Raw genomic sequence first — 19,839 nt, forward strand, 5'->3', positions numbered from 1 at the left:
CCATCTCAAAGGCAATGCAATTGTTCGGAAAACATTGTTTGGTCATCCATATGGGTATGGGCATAGGTTGGTAACATGTCCGTCCCCCAAATTCATCCATATGTCTGCACAGCATTGTTGTCGTCGTTGGCCGCCGTTGTGTACAGCAGATATGCAGACAGTCACTCAGACTTGCCGAGACGGTCTGACTGACTAAGAAGTAAAGGCAGACACAGGGGCGACCGATGGATGATTGCATGTAGTTGTAGTTAGTTGTCCGCATCTAACAGATAACCAAGTAACGCGTTGTATTTTAGCCAAGGTTGGGTCTTTGAATACCTTAACTCAGTTGCGTTTCAATCGTTGTTAAGTTCACAGCATTTGCGCATTGCTTACTTGGGGTTCGTGCATTGCCTTCGTATTGGCTTTCGGTAGAATTGAAATCGAGAGAGAGAAAAGTTGTTGTAACCAACCAACTTAATATTTTGTATGTGTGTCCTTTTTTGGTGGTTTATCAAAAAAAAAAATTTTTTTGTTCATTATTTGTGGACTTGGTGTGAACGTAAATAGTTTTTTTTTTCTTGAAATTAAGATCTCTTCTCTTACATCTCTGTGGCTTGTTGATCAAACTGAATGTGTGTTTATATATGTGCGTGTTTAGTCTATTAAAAACTATCCGGCAAAATGCAATAAAATATGGGAATACTTCCAGCACACAATTAACAATTATTTATTTTATATTTACAAAGTGATTTAATTGTGTTATTCATTTTCATTGCTTTCATTTTTTTTCTTTCGTTGTTTTAGAACTCGTTTTTATCTTTTATTGGAAAAGATTTACTTGTACACATGGATGATTATCACTATAGTAAATACAGACCAGAAAAATTGTTTATAAACATTTAACAAAATACCAAGTAACATAAAACTAAACAAAAGTATCCACATATTGTTTCGACTGTGATACCAAATTGCAAATCATCGAAGACACTGATCTTCCAGCGAGGACACAATGATATTGAGAAGCATTATAGTCCTTACTATATGTATACATTTTGGCAGTGCGGGAAGTGTTAAGCGACCAGAAATGACGGTAAGTTCATACAATAATTAGGTTAAATTAAAAAAAAAAAAAACAAAAATACCTAAAAACTGGGTAAGTCCCCACACAAAGAAAAAATAATTTTCTCCCGAACGAATTTTTATAAAATATTGATTTTGTAGTAAAGTATTTCCCTTTGGAGAAAATATTACTCAGATTATGACAAGCGGGGCAATGTTCCTGAGAAAAGAAAACTGTTCGTAGTTGTGGCGAAAAACTGCTTACCAGGAGAATTTGTGTCTTACCCCCAGTAATACCGCACACACAGAGAATGCATATAAATATATCTCTAACATGTTTCAAGAGCAAAATGTTAGTTTTTATAGGGAACATGTAACATGTTTGTCGCAACCATGTTGATTTCTCGGAAGTTATGTATTTGATTTTATATTTGCCAACAAAATAATATTTTTGCGCCAAAAATGGAACATTTCCCCGTGAAAAAGTAACATTATACTCTTGAAACAGGTTTGGAGTGATGGGTGTGTGCTTGGAAATACTTTGTTTTTTAATTTTATTGTTATTTGTTCGAATTATGTAACGTTTTCACGAATAATGGTCTTCAAACTGCCGACAGATCTCTATCACACGGTAGAAATGCGACTATGCGGTATTTTGACCAATTAGTATATTTTAGTATTCTCCAAAATGCAGCATATTGAGATCCGGAGATTTTGGTGGCCATTTTGTGGTAGAAATGAACCGAGGAACCTCCTTTTTAAGTCGTTCTTAGTTGACCCTTGTTGAGTGCCATGTGGGAATAGGCTTGGTCTGAGGACCAAATCTTTGTCTGTCTAAGGGCCTCAATTCTGTCTTTAGGACATTCTCGATAATATTCAACATATATTTCGACCCCATGAACGATAAGTACGAGTAGGGAGCGACCGCCGCCATTACTATTGGCGACTCTTGAGATCTGGTTGTCAATTTCCAGTTGAATTGGCTTCTTATCGGAGAAAACTAGCAGACCATCGATTTAGGGGTGCGAGACTATGATAGATCATAAGGCAAAGAACATTTTTAGCATGAGAAAACTGTCAGAGCCAGAGAATGAAGCCGATCCTTTTCTATCGGCGGTGGCTGACGCTCAATTTTTGGCATCAGCGGTCTCGGCGCATGCAATATCCACCTCCTCACTGCCTTTACCACAAAATCTACTGTTAAGGAAATCTCTTTGAACTACTCAGTAAAGATAACCTTCACTGAACCCGGCCCCGAGAGTCTTACCCCAGCCAGGATCGGGAAAACCCGTAGTTATACGGCCTGCGGTGCTATCAGCCGGAAATGTGATAGTTCCCATTTCACAAGGTGTGACCAACATTGAATACCTGTAGATGAGTAACCCATGCCCATTTGGTGATGTAGAATGTGATCTTTCACCATGATAACACACCGTGCTCTAGATCCCATCTCGTTATGTTCAAATTCGTCGAATTGGAATATGAACAACTACTTCATCGTCCACATTCTCCTGATTTGCCCCGTGCTTTCTTTTCAAACAGAAAGAACTCACTCGCTGTTGCGCCAATATCAAGCAAATGAAGAGCTCATCGTCGCCATATAGGAATATTCTTCAAGATAAAGAGTTGGAATCCATTATGTGAGTCAAAAGGGGGCCTTGTTTAAAAATAAATCTCCACATCTCTCGTGGCAAATACCAAAATCTCAACAGCTTACAAACCTACGAGGTAGCTGCAAAACAACTACACCTAGAGCAATCCAAAAGCAAACGCACCCTAGATTCGAAGATGTTCTGCCTTAAACAGAATTGATGAAAAAGAACCCTGACTCTTACCTTCGACCCTTTCATTTACTGTTTTCCCTGAGTAACCAATTATCATCCACGGTCTATGGTCTTGTCTGTTTTTGCTTTCAAAGTTAACCTTTAGCAGGCCCTCCATCTAGAAACAGATTCTGTCCACTTTCTCATAGACATCGAGTGGAACATATCTTTGTGATCCTTCATCAATGTTTAAAAACGCTTTCATAGTTCAAGAGTAACATATTTTGCCTCATGTTCCAATTCGATGTTTTTCATAGTATCAAGCTTGCAAATCGCTTCGAAACGTCATCCAAGAATTCTGTGTTAATCCCGGGTGCCGCCACTAATACGATTGAAATAATTAATAATCATAAAGGTTTATTTATTCCCCTTAATATTGATCGCATCACACTATACTTCCAACAGCAACAGCTAAGCGATGTTTGTTTAAAAGTAATATACTCCGCACGTGAAGAACATTGAACATTTGAAGTTTTTTTTTTAAATTTTTTTTTTCTCAAAAAGGTTCTCACACCAATCTGAATGGGACAGACAGAAAAAGGAGGAGGCAGTTTTGTGTTATGGGAAAAGGGTTCAAGATATTCAATAATATCATCCATCCACAAATGCATATATGTAAATACATACATACACATGCATAGGAATTCTAAAAAGTGGCCCAAACATTGTTCACGATGTTACTCTTGAATCACAGTCTAATGCAAGTGTTTTTTTCCATTTATTTAAGGAACAGTCTAACTCAGCAAAACTGGGAATGAAGTTGAAGTGAAAACTTTAAACTAAGCATATTTGTGGCATAAGTCCAGCAATACCCTATGCTTGGTAATATGTCCGCTTTATATGTGAAGGGTCATGGGCTGAATTCCAGTTTTGACCGAACACCAACATGTTCCCAACTCAGCAATGCTGGTGATATTTCTGAGTGTTTCGAAGCTTCTCTAAGTGATCTCACAGCAATGTGAAATGCCGTTCGGACTCGTCTATAAAAAGGAAGTCCCTTGTAATTGAGCTTATTATGAAAATCACCGGTTAAGTACTAATGGGAGATTGAGAAACTGGTCATACGTATGTAAATCTAAAAGAACGTCTTCACCATAAAAACTCGGTTAACTCTATTTTCTGAAAGGAATTACAACAGCTCCCGTGTGACACACAATAACCCAAGGGCAGTTATGACGGATGATATGTTCATCGATGTATATGTCAACCCCCCGAAGCTCTACCATTTAAAAAATGCAAACAAAGGTAGCGCGACAAGAATTTCAATTTAGCATGGAACGCTTTAAAACGTCGTTATGAGAATAAACGGGTTTTGGTTTATAACCAACTGATATTAACCAATATTATTCCATATTCCTGTAGTAACAGTGAAAATTAGCGAATCTCTGCAAAGAATACATTCCAGTAGAAGACTGTCTTTGCACATTGGGCTCCCTAACATAAACGCTAGCTTCGAAACATGGATTCTATGAAACTCCAGAGGAAAGCATAGTGCAATGGGGACAGTCTCTTAAATCTCATCGCGAAATACCCAGTTGGTCCTAAATGAACGAGTTGTGATCAACCAATTCGAGGTTGTAGAGCGAATACGTAGCTTCAAAAGTTCAATATGAGTTAAATGGAGAATCTTTTCAAAAAACACATACCACAGTGAAACACTGTCTTTACATATTGGGCTCCATAAATTCTAGCTTCGAAACTTAGTATCCCATGCTAATAGATCTGGTTTCTACGAAACCTCCAGAGGAAAGCGTAGCGCAATGGGAACAGTCTCCTAAAATTCATCGTGAAGTACCCAGTTGGTCCCAAATGGACGAGTTTTTGATATACCAATTCGAGGTTGTAGAGCGAATATCTAGGTTCAAAAACTCGGCGTTTTATGTTAGTTATCGCAGAACATCGATTTTGTTTTTAAGAATCGTCATCTTAGGGGTTGCGAAATTTTCCTTGGGGTGCATACCGGGCTCAAGTTAATATTTTGTTCAGAGTAATTAAATTTGTACTTTTATATGATGTTTAGATATCTAAGCATGCTGCTCATTAGGGTTGAATCACCCTATATCTGAATAAAAGTAGTTTGGTAGGAGGTAGAGGAGAATCCCATCCAATCCCAAAAACGAAAAAGTAGTACTTGCACCTTGTTGCGCTGGCCTGACTTTGCCTCTTCCATCGATTGAACTTTGTCGGCCCATCCTTTTGGTATTAATTCTACCATCGCTGCTTTTTGCTTTGGCATACAAAAAATGTCATGTTGGTTAAATGGACATAAGAACATCATATAAAGTATGCTTTGCAATTTTTTCGTGCTATTTTAATTCTTTTTTGTTTTGTTTTTTCGTCTTATTTATAAACCACTATTTTATTAAAGCAGCACTTAAAGGAAGAAAAAATATATATAAAACGAATGATGAAGGAGCACTGAATACATTGCGGCATCTGTGTGCCTTGTCATGTGTTACCCCCACACTCTGCAGTTTCCATATTTTATCCATAAAACATTCAGGTGTTCGACGACGAGTCGAAGAATTCTTATTTGCTGCTGTGATGATGGGTCCGCCGATCGTCGCGCACTAATGCAATCCACAATAAGCTGAGACAGCTCGCCACACAATTCAACCAACGCTTGCAGACAATTTGTAGTCAGTTGTCAGATGATTTGGGCTGCTGGATGGTGGGACACACTTTCGATACCTGGAATATTGAAGTGTTTTCTTGGGATTTACACTTCTCGTCTCTCAAAACTCTCCCAAAAGCAACTAGAATTCTTGGGCTTATTCTTTTTATTTTGTTTTCTTTTTTTCTCTTTTATAATTTTCACGGCCGTATATCAATTTTTCGGTTGCGACTGTTCCCTATGAAATTCCTACATGAGATTATGTGCACATAATTCCTAGGTAGGATGATTGGAGAGAAGAGATTCACACAATTCGTATAACATTTGTTGGACTATAATTTATTGTTATTATGTTGTAATCCTTTTATGCTTTTTGCATTCAAAACAATTATGATTAGATAACTTTCATTTGTCGACATAAAAACTTGATGTTGAATAGGACGAATTTCTTTTACAAATTTTATTGTAAAGAATTTTCATTAAACTTAGCATAATATTTTAATTATTCTTAATGTAAAAAAATATTTGGCCATAAATAGTCAACACTGAAAATAAATGAAGTTAATTAAATGAAATTAAAATTTATGTGATACAAAGTTTTTTTTTATCTGGAAAAAATCGAATCTCTTTGTTTTACAATAAAAATATGTCAAGGGAGCAACTCTATTAACTGTGGTCATGTTATCGCCCATCAAATCTATCTGGCAACTCCACATATGTATGAGTCCAAAGATAATTGAGTATAACAAGATTAAGCATTGTGCTCTTATAAAGAGAAAACAAATGTCAAGGTGTAGAGGGCTATGAGAAAAAATTGTTTTATTTGTCAATTTTTTCCAAAGCAGCTCTGCCCAAGAAAAATTTAAAACGGCAATATTCACATAAAACCATAATGAATATTCGCTTTAAAATATACATACGTTTTATTTTAATTTTCTACAATCGTTTTGGTATTGCTTTTGTGGGTTTTTATTCAGAAATTTATGAAAAACGCTAATGTTATGATATTTTCCGACGCAAATGGCAGTACATTTGAGAGACACGTCGACGCAAACTTTATGATATTTTGTTGGCAGAGTCCTCTGGTGCTTCAGTTTTGCTATGACAAGACTGCATCTTCTTCTCAATTATCTTTGTATGAGTCAGAGAGTATTAACCCTGGAAAGTCATCCTTATTTTTTTACAAAAACGTCATCCTTCGTCATTTTGACTACGGCTTTTTTCAAGACGCTATAATTTACACCGTCAGCAAAAATGGCAACCAAAATTGAGTTTATTTTCTTATTCAATTTGTTTTTAATTAGTATAAAACAAAAAATCATAAAATTGTTGAATTAGTATAACTTAAATTTATCATTTCCCAATGGGCTAAAATGCATTTTAAATCGAAAATTAAATTACGCGTAGTCATTTTGACGAAGGATGACTGTCCAGGGTTAAGGGTTAAGAAAACAAGAGAACGAAACTGTCAAGCGAAACTGCGACAGTAGGTGCAGCATAGACATTATAATACATATAGATGAGCCATGGGTGTCAAACTACGTTTGACAGTTCCGAAAATTAAGAATAAACGAGAAAAATAAGAGCACGCTTACAATCTCTTTCGTTTTGCTTTTTGTAGTTTGCCAATTTTACACAAAATTAGAACATTTATGATAAGAGAATAGTGGATCATATATGTATTATAATGTCTATGGGTGGCAGTCATAAGGAAATTTATCTAATGTCATGAAGTTTTTGTCGGCGCTTCTCTCAAATATCATACTGTTTGCGTCGGCGTCACCCAGTTCAGTTCTCTGCCGGCCTTATGAAACGTAAGAAAAATAGGATTTAGAACCTACTTTGTAGTAACAAATGTTCTTTTATATAAATCTTTTCATTCTATTAAACTTTTTGGCAGACAATTTGAAATTATAACTGCCGATGCCTTAATAAAGAATTTATCAAAACAGCGCTTCGACAGCAACGTCGGTTATACCAAAGCTGCAGGCATTGTGCGACATCTATACGGTAGACATTTATTGTTTTTGTAGAAGAGAAATTTTCGTCCTCTTGTTTTCTTAATACTCTCTGTATGAGTGAGTTACATATGTAACGGATACAACGTCAGTAAGCTCAATTGTTTGTATAATGGACGAATTGACGTTCGGGCAAACAGACATATGTACATATAGACAAATATGTAAGATAGACTATGGATAACATTACATTACATGAATAACAATTGTATTTTGGTTATAGCACCCCCCACCCCCCGGGCAGCAAACGCAAACACTTAGGGTTTCCCCTCATTTTGTTCGAGTTTGACTTCTTTTTGCTGAGCACGCGTCTTTAAGTTAAAATTTAGAGAGATAGACATGTCTGTCAACTCACAATAAACATTTCGTGTAATTGGACCCGCGCATGCGCAAACATATACGAATAGTAGATAACAAAGAAATCAAATTAATAAACATACGGACAAAAGGAACAATTTACAGCAAGCAGTTACAATGAACTTGTGAGCCTATTTTTATTTGCGTCAAATATTGGAATGGATATTAATGATATTGAAGAAACTGAAGGGTGGTTAGATGGTAGATACATACATATTTATATGTAGTAATATTTCTTATAATCGATTAATCAATTATCGTATCTGCATGTGTGTACATAAGCATCAGATACAAGGACCGTGGATTGTTCTTTTATCCATTTAGTGAATACAAAGAACTCAATTTATTATAAAAAAAGAAAACCTAACCGGCATATTTTGATAATGAAATACACAGCAAACTTTCCTCCTGCCATAATAAATACATGTCGCATTCAGTTTATGCTAGATGTACATGTCAGGGGTTTCAGGCAGATAGGAAATTAGCTACTGAGGAGATCGAACAATTTACCGGGTTAGTTTAATACTCGAACCAAATGCGTATACGACATTGCATTAAATTGCAAATAAAAAGAAATTAAAAGACGAAATAAATTTCCTTAAACGGGAAAATGTAATTTTTTAGTTGTTGCCTACAATAAAAAACATTGTTTCATTAAGAAAATTAAGTTTTTCATTTAAAACATAAAAACGAAAAACAAATAAAAAAATTACAAACATGTATGGAACTAACATGGTAAATGCAACATTTGGTATGACGCAAGCCAATTTCCTATCTTCCTCAAGTTTATTGTATTTGGATTTCGTTAGCACAACAATAACACAATGTTTACATGTAGTTCTTATTGGAACATAATGCCGATAGTCGATAACGACGTCTCTCTGAGTTTCCAATAGCCTAGTGGCATTAAGTTTCTCATACGGAGCAAAATACCATTTTGCTCCCATAATACATTGTAACCAGTATTATCTGCATTCAATAAAAAAATTCCGTTAATATGTCGATAACGAAGTGATTCCATATACTTCCTAGTAAAAAAGAGCTTTTAAAAATGTAGTTTGGATCCCCAATTTGTGATCCGGAGGTAGTGCAAACTTTGATCATATATAATGAATTTTACATGGACTTATCATAGGACGGAAGTACTCGATTTTTGGATGCTTTGCATTGCTTTAGAAGATGTGCCTTGGAAGTTTATTTTTTAAAAAATTAAAAAAATTAACTTGTTTCTCCAAATTCATTTATTAGAATTTTTTGTTACACTTTTATGTTCTTATTATTAATTTATTACAAATCTTCGCTTCCACCGGGGGTTGAAGCTGGGTCTGTTGGCACCTTCAGCCACAAAGGCCATTGAACACGATGCATGAAAGCGTCTATTCAAATGTTTGTGGTATGAACCTAATATGGCACCACGGCATGACATTCTAACTACTTCCTGAGGTTCAAATCTCACGGCAATTTTTTTTTTATCAAATATATTTCTAAAAATTATTTTTTTATGTATACATCATTTTGATTTTGTTATTTTCGGCATATGTTTTTGTATAAATATATTTTCCCCATTAAAAATCAACAAAAAATTAAAAACTTCCATGAAAGTGAAAAACTCAAACGGCACAAATCCCAGTGGGGATGAAATGTAATTTTTTTATTATTATTTTTTCTTTTCATTTATTTTCTATTTTTTGGTAAAAACTTAAAATATTCTAATTGCGTACTTTCTAATACTTGTCCAAAATGGCAGCATTGGAAGTGAGAAACTTGATAGAGGATTCCGGGAAGCGCTTTACAAGAAATTTGTGAAACTTCCAATTTTTTCGTTGGGTTCTTATGGGGACAATGTACACAATCGATAATAACGTCTGCAGAATTTTCGTTACCCTAGCTATAGCAATGTATTTCTTATGGATATTGGAAATTTTCGATAGAAATACATACCTGCCTTTGAAGTAGTAAAAACCCTGTCTTTCTAGGAGAAACTGTAAAAATCGATAACAACGTGCTAACGACAATTTCGTAAGCAAATGTGACGATGCATGTTTTATGGGCAGCACTCTTAGGACCCACATTTTTGACCACTAACGATCTCATAACTTCATTGGGCTATTTATATGCATTGAGTAGTTGAATCTTTTGTTCTTCTTCGTACGTAAATATATATAATTCTTACATAGAATATTAGTTTACCATTGAAAATCGACTTTCACGAAACCAGTATTATTCTTAAGAAATGACAATGTCAAATATTTTGATAGCTGTGACACATGTAAGATTAGAAAAAAATTGTTCTCAGAATTACAAGGTTTTACTTGCGTATCATTGTCAAAGTGGATGACAGCAATTTCTATGGGTTTTTCAAAAAATTAAGGTGAAAATTTCGACAAATCGATAAAGTGTCCATAATACCACATTAGCTGTTAATGTCAAGCAAGCAAGGAGCTTTTTTAGTAGACTCAACTACATTCAGCATTCTATGTCTAGACTTATTCAGACATGAAATGACAATTAAAAAAAAAAAATACGAATGCAATCAACTTGGTCGACATCACTGATCATTGAAATGACATATCTGAAGTATGAATATGTATGTGTGCAACACATACAATCCAGAGGCATAAATTGAGGATACACTGGTAGAAAAAGTTTCGTTATATTAATGAAATGTGACATTAAAATTGAGCCAATGAAACAAATTTATTGATATAACAAAATTTTTCGTTATTATAACGAATTTTCTGTTAGTCAACGAAACGTTTCGTACTATTAACGAATATTTTCATTGTCTTAATGAAAATGTTTCGTTGTATCAATGAAAAATTTTCATTTGCTCAATTTTAATGAAATTTTCTTTGTGTGTAAGAAGCCAGGATAGCATGCCTTATGTACACGGTTGCTACAGTTGGTAGAATCCTACAAAAATTTTAGATTTTTTACTCTTTGGTAGATTGGTAGATATCTTGATGTTTTGGTAGATTTTGCAAAATGTTCCTCTCCAATTAAGAGGTACTTAAATTTTTTATAGAAAATCCAATTTTGTCAAAATTTTCTATAGAAATAAAATTTTGCAAAAATTTTCTACAGAAATAAAATTTTGCAAAAAAAAAAATAAAAATAAAATTTTCTATAGAAACAAAAGAATTTTATTAATTTGGTAGGTTTTTGTTAAAATTTCTTCAAATTTTGGCACGAGTGGCAACCGTGCTTATGTATCGGCTGAAGAGAAATTAATATGAGTATTATTGTTCGACGCGTCTTTGCATGGAGCTAGAAGCGGGAAAGCTAATAGAAAAGTTTGATTTTTTTTAATTTTTTCTTCTTTTTTTCAAATGAAAGAAATCCCAAATACTAAAATAGGATCGTATCTGACAAGTATTCCAAGCACGGTTGCCACAGTTGGTAGAATTCTTCCAAAAATGGCAGATTCTTCATGCTTTGGTAGATTTTGCTAAATATCCCTCTCCAATTAAGAAATACTTCACAAACTTTTATAGAAATATTTTGATTTTATTTTATTTTTGTTGTGTTTTTTTTCTATAGAAATAAAATTTTGACAAAATTTTCTATAGAAATAAAATTTTGACAAAATTTTCTATAGAAATAAAATTTTGACAAAATTTTTGTAGAGAAATATTTATTTATTTATTGTTTATTTTAATCATACAGTAAATGTATGATAAAAAAGAAAATGGAAAAGTAGCATTGGCTGCTAAGGCCATCAGCTATTGTAGAGAAATAAAATTTTGCAAAAATTTTCTATAGAAATAAAATTTTGTTGTTGTTTTTTTATTTCAGCTTAAAACCATGCATTGTAGCTTAAAACCATGTAGTGTAGCTTAACCAACAGAGGAAAAGATTGTTTGTCAAATTTATTTGGGAAAAGCCAAATCCCCCAAATAAATTTGACAAACATTCTTTTCCTCTGTTGGTTAAGCTACACTTGTAGTTTAGTCAATGCATGGTTTTAAGCTGAAATAAAAAAAAACAACAATGATTAAAGAACAAAGCCAACAATAACAAAACAAAACGAAATAAAATTTTGACAAAATTTTCTGTAGAAATAAAATTTTTACAAAATTTTCTATGGTAATAAATGTTTGACAAAATTTTCGTTAGAAATAAATGTTTGAAAAAATTTTCTATAGAAATAACATTTTGGCAAAACTTTCTATAGAAATAAATGTTTGACAAAATTTTCTATAGAAATAAAATTTTGCAAAAATTTTCTATAGAAATAAAATTTTGACAACATTTTCTATAGAAATAAATTTTGACAAAATTTTCTATACAAATAAAATTTTGACAAAATTTTCTATAGAAATAAAATGTTCACAAAATTTTCTATAGAAATAAAATGTTGACATAATTTTCTATAGAAATAAAATTTTGACAAAAGTTTCTATAGAAATAAAATTTTGACAAAATTTTTTATAGAAATAGAAATAACAGAAATAAAATTTTGACAAAAGTTTCTATAGAAATAAAATTTTGACAAAATTTTTTATAGAAATAAAATGTTGACAAAATTTTCATTAGAAATAAAATGTTGACAAAATTTTCTATAGAAATAAAATTTTGACAAAATTTTCTTTAAAACTACAATTTTGACAAAATTTTCTATAGAAATAAAATGTTGACAAAATTTTCTATAGAAATAAAATTTTGACAAAATTTTCTATAGAAATAAAATTTTGACAAAATTTTCTATAGAAATAAAATGTTGACAAAATTTTCTATAGAAATACAATTTTCTATAGAAATAAATGTTTGACAAGATTTTCTATAGAAATAAAATTTAGCAAAATAATATTTTTTTGATTGGTAGTTTTTTGGTATAATTTTCTCCAAATTTTGGTAGATTATTTTAGGATTGAGTGGCAATCATGATTCCAAGACCTTCCATCTGATCTGATTTAAGAAGATATACACTGGAATATGTTTAACAAACGAACCTAACATTACACAATCTCAATTAGTTTCCATTCCCACTCTGACCCCATGCCGTAAAGCTCCAAGGAGGTGGATATAATTTCATTTCATTCAACGCCTTGGAAATTATTCCATTAGACCTACTCAAAAAATTTCTTTAATGTCTTTGGCTTCATCATCATAGCCTGCCAAGGAATGCAAAGCATTTCTCTTGAATTTGATTAGATGGAATGTGCAGACTGCTGTTTCTACTGATGATTTGATCTCTTATCGGATGATGTTGTTGTCATCTTTATGCACACCACACGCACGCATTCGCTACATCCATACCATACTGCATCCCACCAATTAACCAGTTAGAGCATCAAAGTCATCTCCTGTGGCATTGTGTGATAAGTCATCTTAAGCTTTGACAACACCTACAGTCAGCAGCAGTCATACCAACACCGATATGATGGGGACAAATCTTAATTAAATTCTATGCACATAATATTTATCTAACACTTGATCTGTTTGAAATGTATTGCAACGAATATGTATATACGTCGTACATCTCAATCATGGATACGAATCCAAGAGGCGCCTCTCAGCTGCTGGATACAAATGTGAAATGGCTTTTGGGTGCATAGAAAAACAAAAGAACTGGATTTAGTCTCCAGACTGCATAGGTGTAGTATGAACATTTTGGGAAAATTAATAAAAGCTGCTAAACATTGCAAATATGAAATCCGAATCCGACACGTATTATTTAACTAATTTGACAAATCATTCCGGCCGGTATGCAGCTCTAACGAAAATTCCTGTTGTGTGAAGTTCTTATTGGAACATAAGGCAAACAGTCGATAACAACATGCTTCTGAGTTTCCAATAGCATATTAGCATAACGTGTCTCATAGGTAGCAAAATACAATTTTGCTCCCATCATAAATATATTGTAACCATTATTATCTACATTCGTTAACATGTCGATAACGAAGTGTTGCCATATATACTTCTTACGGGAAGAGATCAAATTTGGGATTTTCTGTGGCATTCTAGCACTGGCATTTTTATGAAGTCCGGTATGCAGCTCTAACGAAAATTTCTGTTACGTGCCAATAACGCAGTTTTCCCATGTATTTCTTATGGGAGAAAATGTAAACAATCGATAATAACGGAATTTTCGTTAGCAAATATATAGCAATACATTTCTCATGAGTAGCGAAAATTTCCGCTAGAGTCGCATACCGACCTTAACCTATCTATACGACTTTGAAAAGTCATCTTTTTAAATTCTATAAAATTTAACACAATTACATAGTGTGTCATGTATTTCTTATGGGATCTCAATATAAGTAATCGATAACAAAGTATCACTGGTTTTTGGTTAAGACCGGTATCCAGCCAAAATTTCAGCTACCCATAAGAAATGCATTGCTATATAGTTGCTAACGAAAATTCTCTGAGGCGTTATTATCGACTGTTTACATTCTTATCTCATAAGAAATACACTGCAAAAGTGTGTTATCGGCCCGCAAACGAAATTTGCGCTACCGGTGCATACTGACCTTAAAGTTGACATCGTAAACTTTGTAAATACGACTTTTAATCTAAGGATATTTTCATGAATTATGTGTCTAATAAAAGTCTGATTTGCATCCCTAGTTTAAAAAAGCAAAAATCTAACCAACATCAAAGAAATTCTTGGCTATTTATGCTAGCGAATATTCAATTAGGACCATGTTATCAACCATTTTCTCATTTTCACATATGGCAAAACTGACTTATTGGCAGTAATTTTCTAACTTTTCATACCACACATCGTAAATTATATACTATCGTTTTGACCATAGTATTCCCCCATAGTTTTTATAGGACAAATAACAACATTGCCTCTAGAATGGCATAGATATTTATAGTGGCGCTGTCGCTGGCGCACTGATTGCCATAGTAGAACATGCAATATTTCACATTCCGATGGCATATTATTTCAAGTTCAAAGAGAGAGCCGTTACCTACTGTCCACAGATAGTTTGTTGAGCAATGTCCAGAAAGGGCGTTTTTGATTTATAATTAAACCTCGTGCTGAATTAATTAAAAAGATTATTTATTATTGTATAAAATAATCTATCACATAATTGAATAATTCACGAGAGCGTGAAAACCTTTTCCTAATTTTTAATTATTGCACTATGACAAGATACATAAAGGTGTTTGGAATGCAAAAGCACTTAGTGATTTCTCTGATAATTGGTCTTAAGTTTAAAGTTCTTTTGGGTACTTTAGTTTAATGGTCGGTATGCATCTCTAGAGGAAATTTCCACTAACCATAAAAATTGGAAAATTGTTAGATTTGCTGCAGAAAATTCTGTGGGGCGTTGTTATCGATTGTTTACATTATAATGTCCGATATGCACCTCTAGCAGAAATTACATTTGTGTGCCAATAACACTGTGTTTCCATGCATTTCCAATTCACCGTCGAATCGGCTCAAAAATTCCACACCGTATTCTTCTCTCAACTTCCTTTCCATTTCAAGGTAACTAAAATGTGACTCACTTAATGAGAAGAAAAATCAGCGTTCCCGTCGAACAAAAGTGTTCGTCTCGAATGTGAGAAATTGACTGTTAAACCCATTCAAAAATGATTTCACATTAAAGCCGGTATGTAGCTCTAGCGGCAAATCCTGTTTCATGTCAATTTTGTATTTTTTCTATGTATTTTCTATGATAGTAAAATTAAAACAATCGATAAAAACGTCTCATGAAATTTGCTGTAGCAAAAATATCAAGGCATTTCTTATGGGTAGCGGAATTTTCCTTACAGGAGCATACCGATCTCAAAACTAGAATTTCTGAATAGTTTTTTTGAAGCGCCGGTATGCACCAGCAACGAAATTTCCACCACCTATAAGAAATACATTGGTGTTTTTGCTACCGAAAATGCCGTGTGCTGTTATTATCGATTGTTTATATTTTTCTTCCATAAGAAATACAAAAAGAATTTCCCAGAAAATCGGTAATCGGTGTAAAATTATAAACCGATCAGAACGGCCCTTACACCGTTTTCTCAAAGTCTTGTTGTAATTTATTATGTCGATAAAACAGCTCTTATCGCTTACAAAAATTTTACTAAACGGCCGTAAGTGCAGCTAAACTTATTATGACCAAAGACAATAAACTTAAGTAAGATAGGAAATTGGCTTGCGTCATACCAAATGTTTGTAATTTTTTTATTTTTTTTCGTTTTTTTTTTTTAAATGAAAAACTTAATTTTCTTGAAACAATGTTAAATTTTAGGCAACAACAAAAAAAAAATACATTTTCTCCTGTTTATTTCGTGCACTTAATTTCTTTTTATTTGCATTTTAATGCTATGTCAATACTTGTCGTATACGCGTTTGGTTCGATCTCCTCAGTAGCCAATTTCCCATCTTCCTAGAGTTTATTGTCTTTTATTATGGCTATCACCATAATCTAGTCAACTTTTTTCTTTTTTTAAAATCACTTTTATAAAGCAATTTCGAATCTACTGTATCATATTACACATAAAAAATATCAAATTGATTTTTATTGACTCATACCAATGATTTTCATCTGTACAATCCATTTTGGAAGGATTTGGTAAATATTTTGTGTTATGTTGACTATTCATTGATTTTTTTTTTGTCATAAGTTGTATTCATAAATCATTATAAATTGATTTTGTTTAAACAGAAAAAAAGTCGACACTATCTTAAAACAAATGCTTAGAGATTGGCACGCATGTGCTACCCATAGTTGGTTGGTTGGTTGTCGCATATGAAGTGGCGTACAGGTACAACTCTTACAATATTTCACACTTACTTCGGGCTAACAAAAAAAAAATTTACGGCTAACCAGTCTTGGTATTCAGTTGCTCGAATAGAATCTATACATCGAAAGAAATAGTACAGTCCATGAAATTATATTAGTACAAGATTGTCTTTTAAAATTTAAAGGAAAAGTAAACTACTTTTTTTGAATATCAGAACTCAACAAAAATTTAGTATTTATGAAGGCTGGAAATTTTGCCAAATTTTTATTTCTAGAGAAAGTTTTGTCAAAATTTTATTTTTATTTCTATAGAAAATGTTGTCAAAATTTTACTTTTTTAGAAAATGTTGTTAAAATTTTATTTCCATAAAGAATTTTATCAAAATTTTATTTCTATGGAAAATTGTGTCAAAAATTTATTTCTATAGAAAACTTTGTCAAAATTTTATTATTTATTTATTTATTTATTACAAGATTTAAAATCATAATAAATTATGAAAAAAATATAAAAAACAATTAGGTGCTAACAACAAAAGTTTTTGACCTATCAAAATTTTATTTCTATAGAAATTGTTGTCAAAATTTTATTTCTGTAGAAAATTTTATTTGTATAGAAAAATTTGTCAAAATTTTATTTGTATAGAAAATTTTGTCGAAATTTTATTTCTATAGAAAATTCTATCGAAATTTTATTTCCATATAAAATTTTGTCAACATTTTATTTCTATAGAAAATTTTGTCAAAAATTTTTTTCTATAGAAAATTCTGTCAACTTTTTATTTCTATAGAAAATTTTGTCAAAATTTTATTTCTTTAGAAAATTTTTTCAAAATTGTATTTCTATAGAAAATTTTGTCAACATTTTATTTCTATAGAAAATTTTGTCAACATTTTATTTCTATAGAAAATTTTGTCAAAAATTTTATTTCTATAGAAAATTTTGTCAAAAATTTTATTTCTATAGAAAATTTTGTCAAAAATTTATTTCTATAGAAAATTCTGTCAACTTTTTATTTCTATAGAAAATTTTGTCAAAATTTTATTTCTTTAGAAAATTTTGTCAAAATTGTATTTCTATAGAAAATTTTGTCAACATTTTATTTCTATAGAAAATTTTGTTAACATTTTATTTCTATAGAAAATTTTGTCAAAAATTTTATTTCTATAGAAAATTTTGCCAAACATTTATTTCTATCGAAAATTTTGTCAAAATGTCATTTCTATAGAAAATCCTGTCAAAATTTTATTTCTGTAGAAAATTTTGTCAACATTTTATTTCTATAGAAAGAAAATTTTGTTAAAATTTTATTTCAATAGAAAATTTTGTCAGAATTTTATTTCTATAGAAAATTTTGTTAAAATTTTATTTCTATAGAAAATTATGTCAAAATTTTATTTCTATAGAAAATTTTGTCAAAATTGTAATTCTATAGAAAATTTTGCCAAAATTTTATTTCTATAGAAAATTTTGTCATCATTTTATTTCTATAGACAATTTTGTCATCGTTTTATTTCTATAGAAAATTTTGTCAAAAATTTTATTCCTATAGAAAAATTTGTCAAAAATTTTATTTCTATAGAAAATTTTGTAAAAATTTTATTCCTATAGAAAATTTTATCAAAATTTTATTTCTATAGAAAATTTTGTCAAAATGTCATTTCTATAGACAATTCTGTCAAAAGTTTATTTCTATAGAAAATTTTGTCAACATTTTATTTCTATAGAAAATTTTGTTAAAATTTTATTTCTATAGAAAATTTTGTCAAAATTGTAATTCTATAGAAAGTTTTGTCAAAATTTTATTTCTTTAGAAAATTTTTTCAAAATTGTATTTCTATAGAAAATTTTGTCAACATTTTATTTCTATAGAAAATTTTGTCAAAATTTTATTTCTATAGAAAATTTTGTTAAAATTTTATTTATATAGAAAATTTTGTCAAAATTTTATTTCTATAGCAAATTTTGACAAAATTTTATTTCTATAGAAAATTTTGACAAAATTTTATTTCTATAGAAAATTTTATCAAAATTTTATTTCTATAGAAAATTTTGTCAAAATGTCATTTCTATAGACAATTCTGTCAAAAGTTTATTTCTATAGAAAATTTTGTCAACATTTTATTTCTATAGAAAATTTTGTTAAAATTTTATTTCTATAGAAAATTTTGACAACATTTTATTTCTATAGAAAATTTTGTCAAAATTTTATTTCTATAGAAAATTGCCTCGACCAAGATAAAACCAGTGGCTGTCGAACGATGGTACTTAGTATAAATTCTCGTATTGTAATGTAACAAATTCTACTGTTGTAATACTACGACATTTTTTAACAGCGACTTGGTATGCTTTAATTTAAATGCCCCCTTTTTATCAATTATCAATATCTTCTAGATTTCTGAATGCGCTGCCAAATTGGGTGAATGCGACGAAAGTAAAAGTCGACCTGTATGTGGTACCGATGACCAGACATATCCCACAAGATGTCATTTATTGCGTGTACAATGCAGTGGTCACCAAGTAAGTCTCAAATATCGAGGAGCGTGTAAAGGTAAGTGATTTTCATCGATATGTAAAATTGTTCGAAAAACCGTTAATACATATTCATTTCATAGCTTGCAATGAGGCCCGGGAATATGCCCTAAAACATCGTTCCAGAAATCCTTCGATATATATTCCACGCTGTAAATTAGATGGTACTTATGCCCTAATACAATGCCTCTCGGGTAGTGGTTGTTGGTGTAGTGATATCACTGGGACTCGAATTGAAAAAACAATGGTGCGTACGGGTAAACCGAAATGTCGAGAGTTTAGTCGACGTTCACCCACACGTAATTCGGGAGGAAATAAAAAACGTCCTTGTGCCCAAGAGGATCGAGCAATTTTCAATAGTCATCTCATTCAAGTATTCATAAGTGAATATATACGAAGTACCACAGCACAATATCAACGTGAGGGTAGGCTTAATCAGGTGCCGCTGGAAGTTCTACCGTCGCCCAATGATGTTGTTATACTCAATTGGAAATTTTCTCATTTGGATGTTAATCATAATCAAATGTTGGACAAGAGTGAATATCGTGAATTGAAAAAACTAGTAAAGAGGGTAAGTATTTTAGGGATGAAATTTTGTATTAGATTTAAAGGAAACCATTAATGAGGCCGCGTATTGCACGTAGAGAAGGAATATGATCATCCTAAACATGTTTCAAGAGCATAATGTTACTTTTTCACGGAGAACATGTAACATGTTTGTTCTCTTATTTTTTTTTTTTTGTCTTAATCTTCG

At 31.7% G+C, this 19,839-nt stretch overlaps 1 protein-coding gene across 4 annotated transcripts in view; it reads left to right on the plus strand.

The window, feature by feature from the left end:
• Positions 1 to 19,839, plus strand: part of magu (SPARC related modular calcium binding-like protein magu) — a 38,927-nt gene that overhangs the window by 14,328 nt on the left and 4,760 nt on the right. For 3 of the 4 annotated variants that reach the window (XM_075313819.1, XM_075313822.1, XM_075313821.1), the window contains exons 2-4: positions 787 to 1,072; positions 18,948 to 19,104; positions 19,169 to 19,656. In XM_075313819.1, coding sequence (XP_075169934.1) covers positions 992 to 1,072; positions 18,948 to 19,104; positions 19,169 to 19,656 — 726 coding nt within the window. In that variant the 5' untranslated portion in view covers positions 787 to 991. Of the gene's footprint in view, positions 1 to 322; positions 467 to 786; positions 1,073 to 18,947; positions 19,105 to 19,168; positions 19,657 to 19,839 lie in introns of those variants that run through there. The other variant, XM_075313820.1, reaches the window with a different exon arrangement.

This window comes from Haematobia irritans, chromosome 5 (assembly GCF_050003625.1).
Source record: "Haematobia irritans isolate KBUSLIRL chromosome 5, ASM5000362v1, whole genome shotgun sequence".
Taxonomy (NCBI): domain Eukaryota; kingdom Metazoa; phylum Arthropoda; class Insecta; order Diptera; family Muscidae; genus Haematobia; species Haematobia irritans.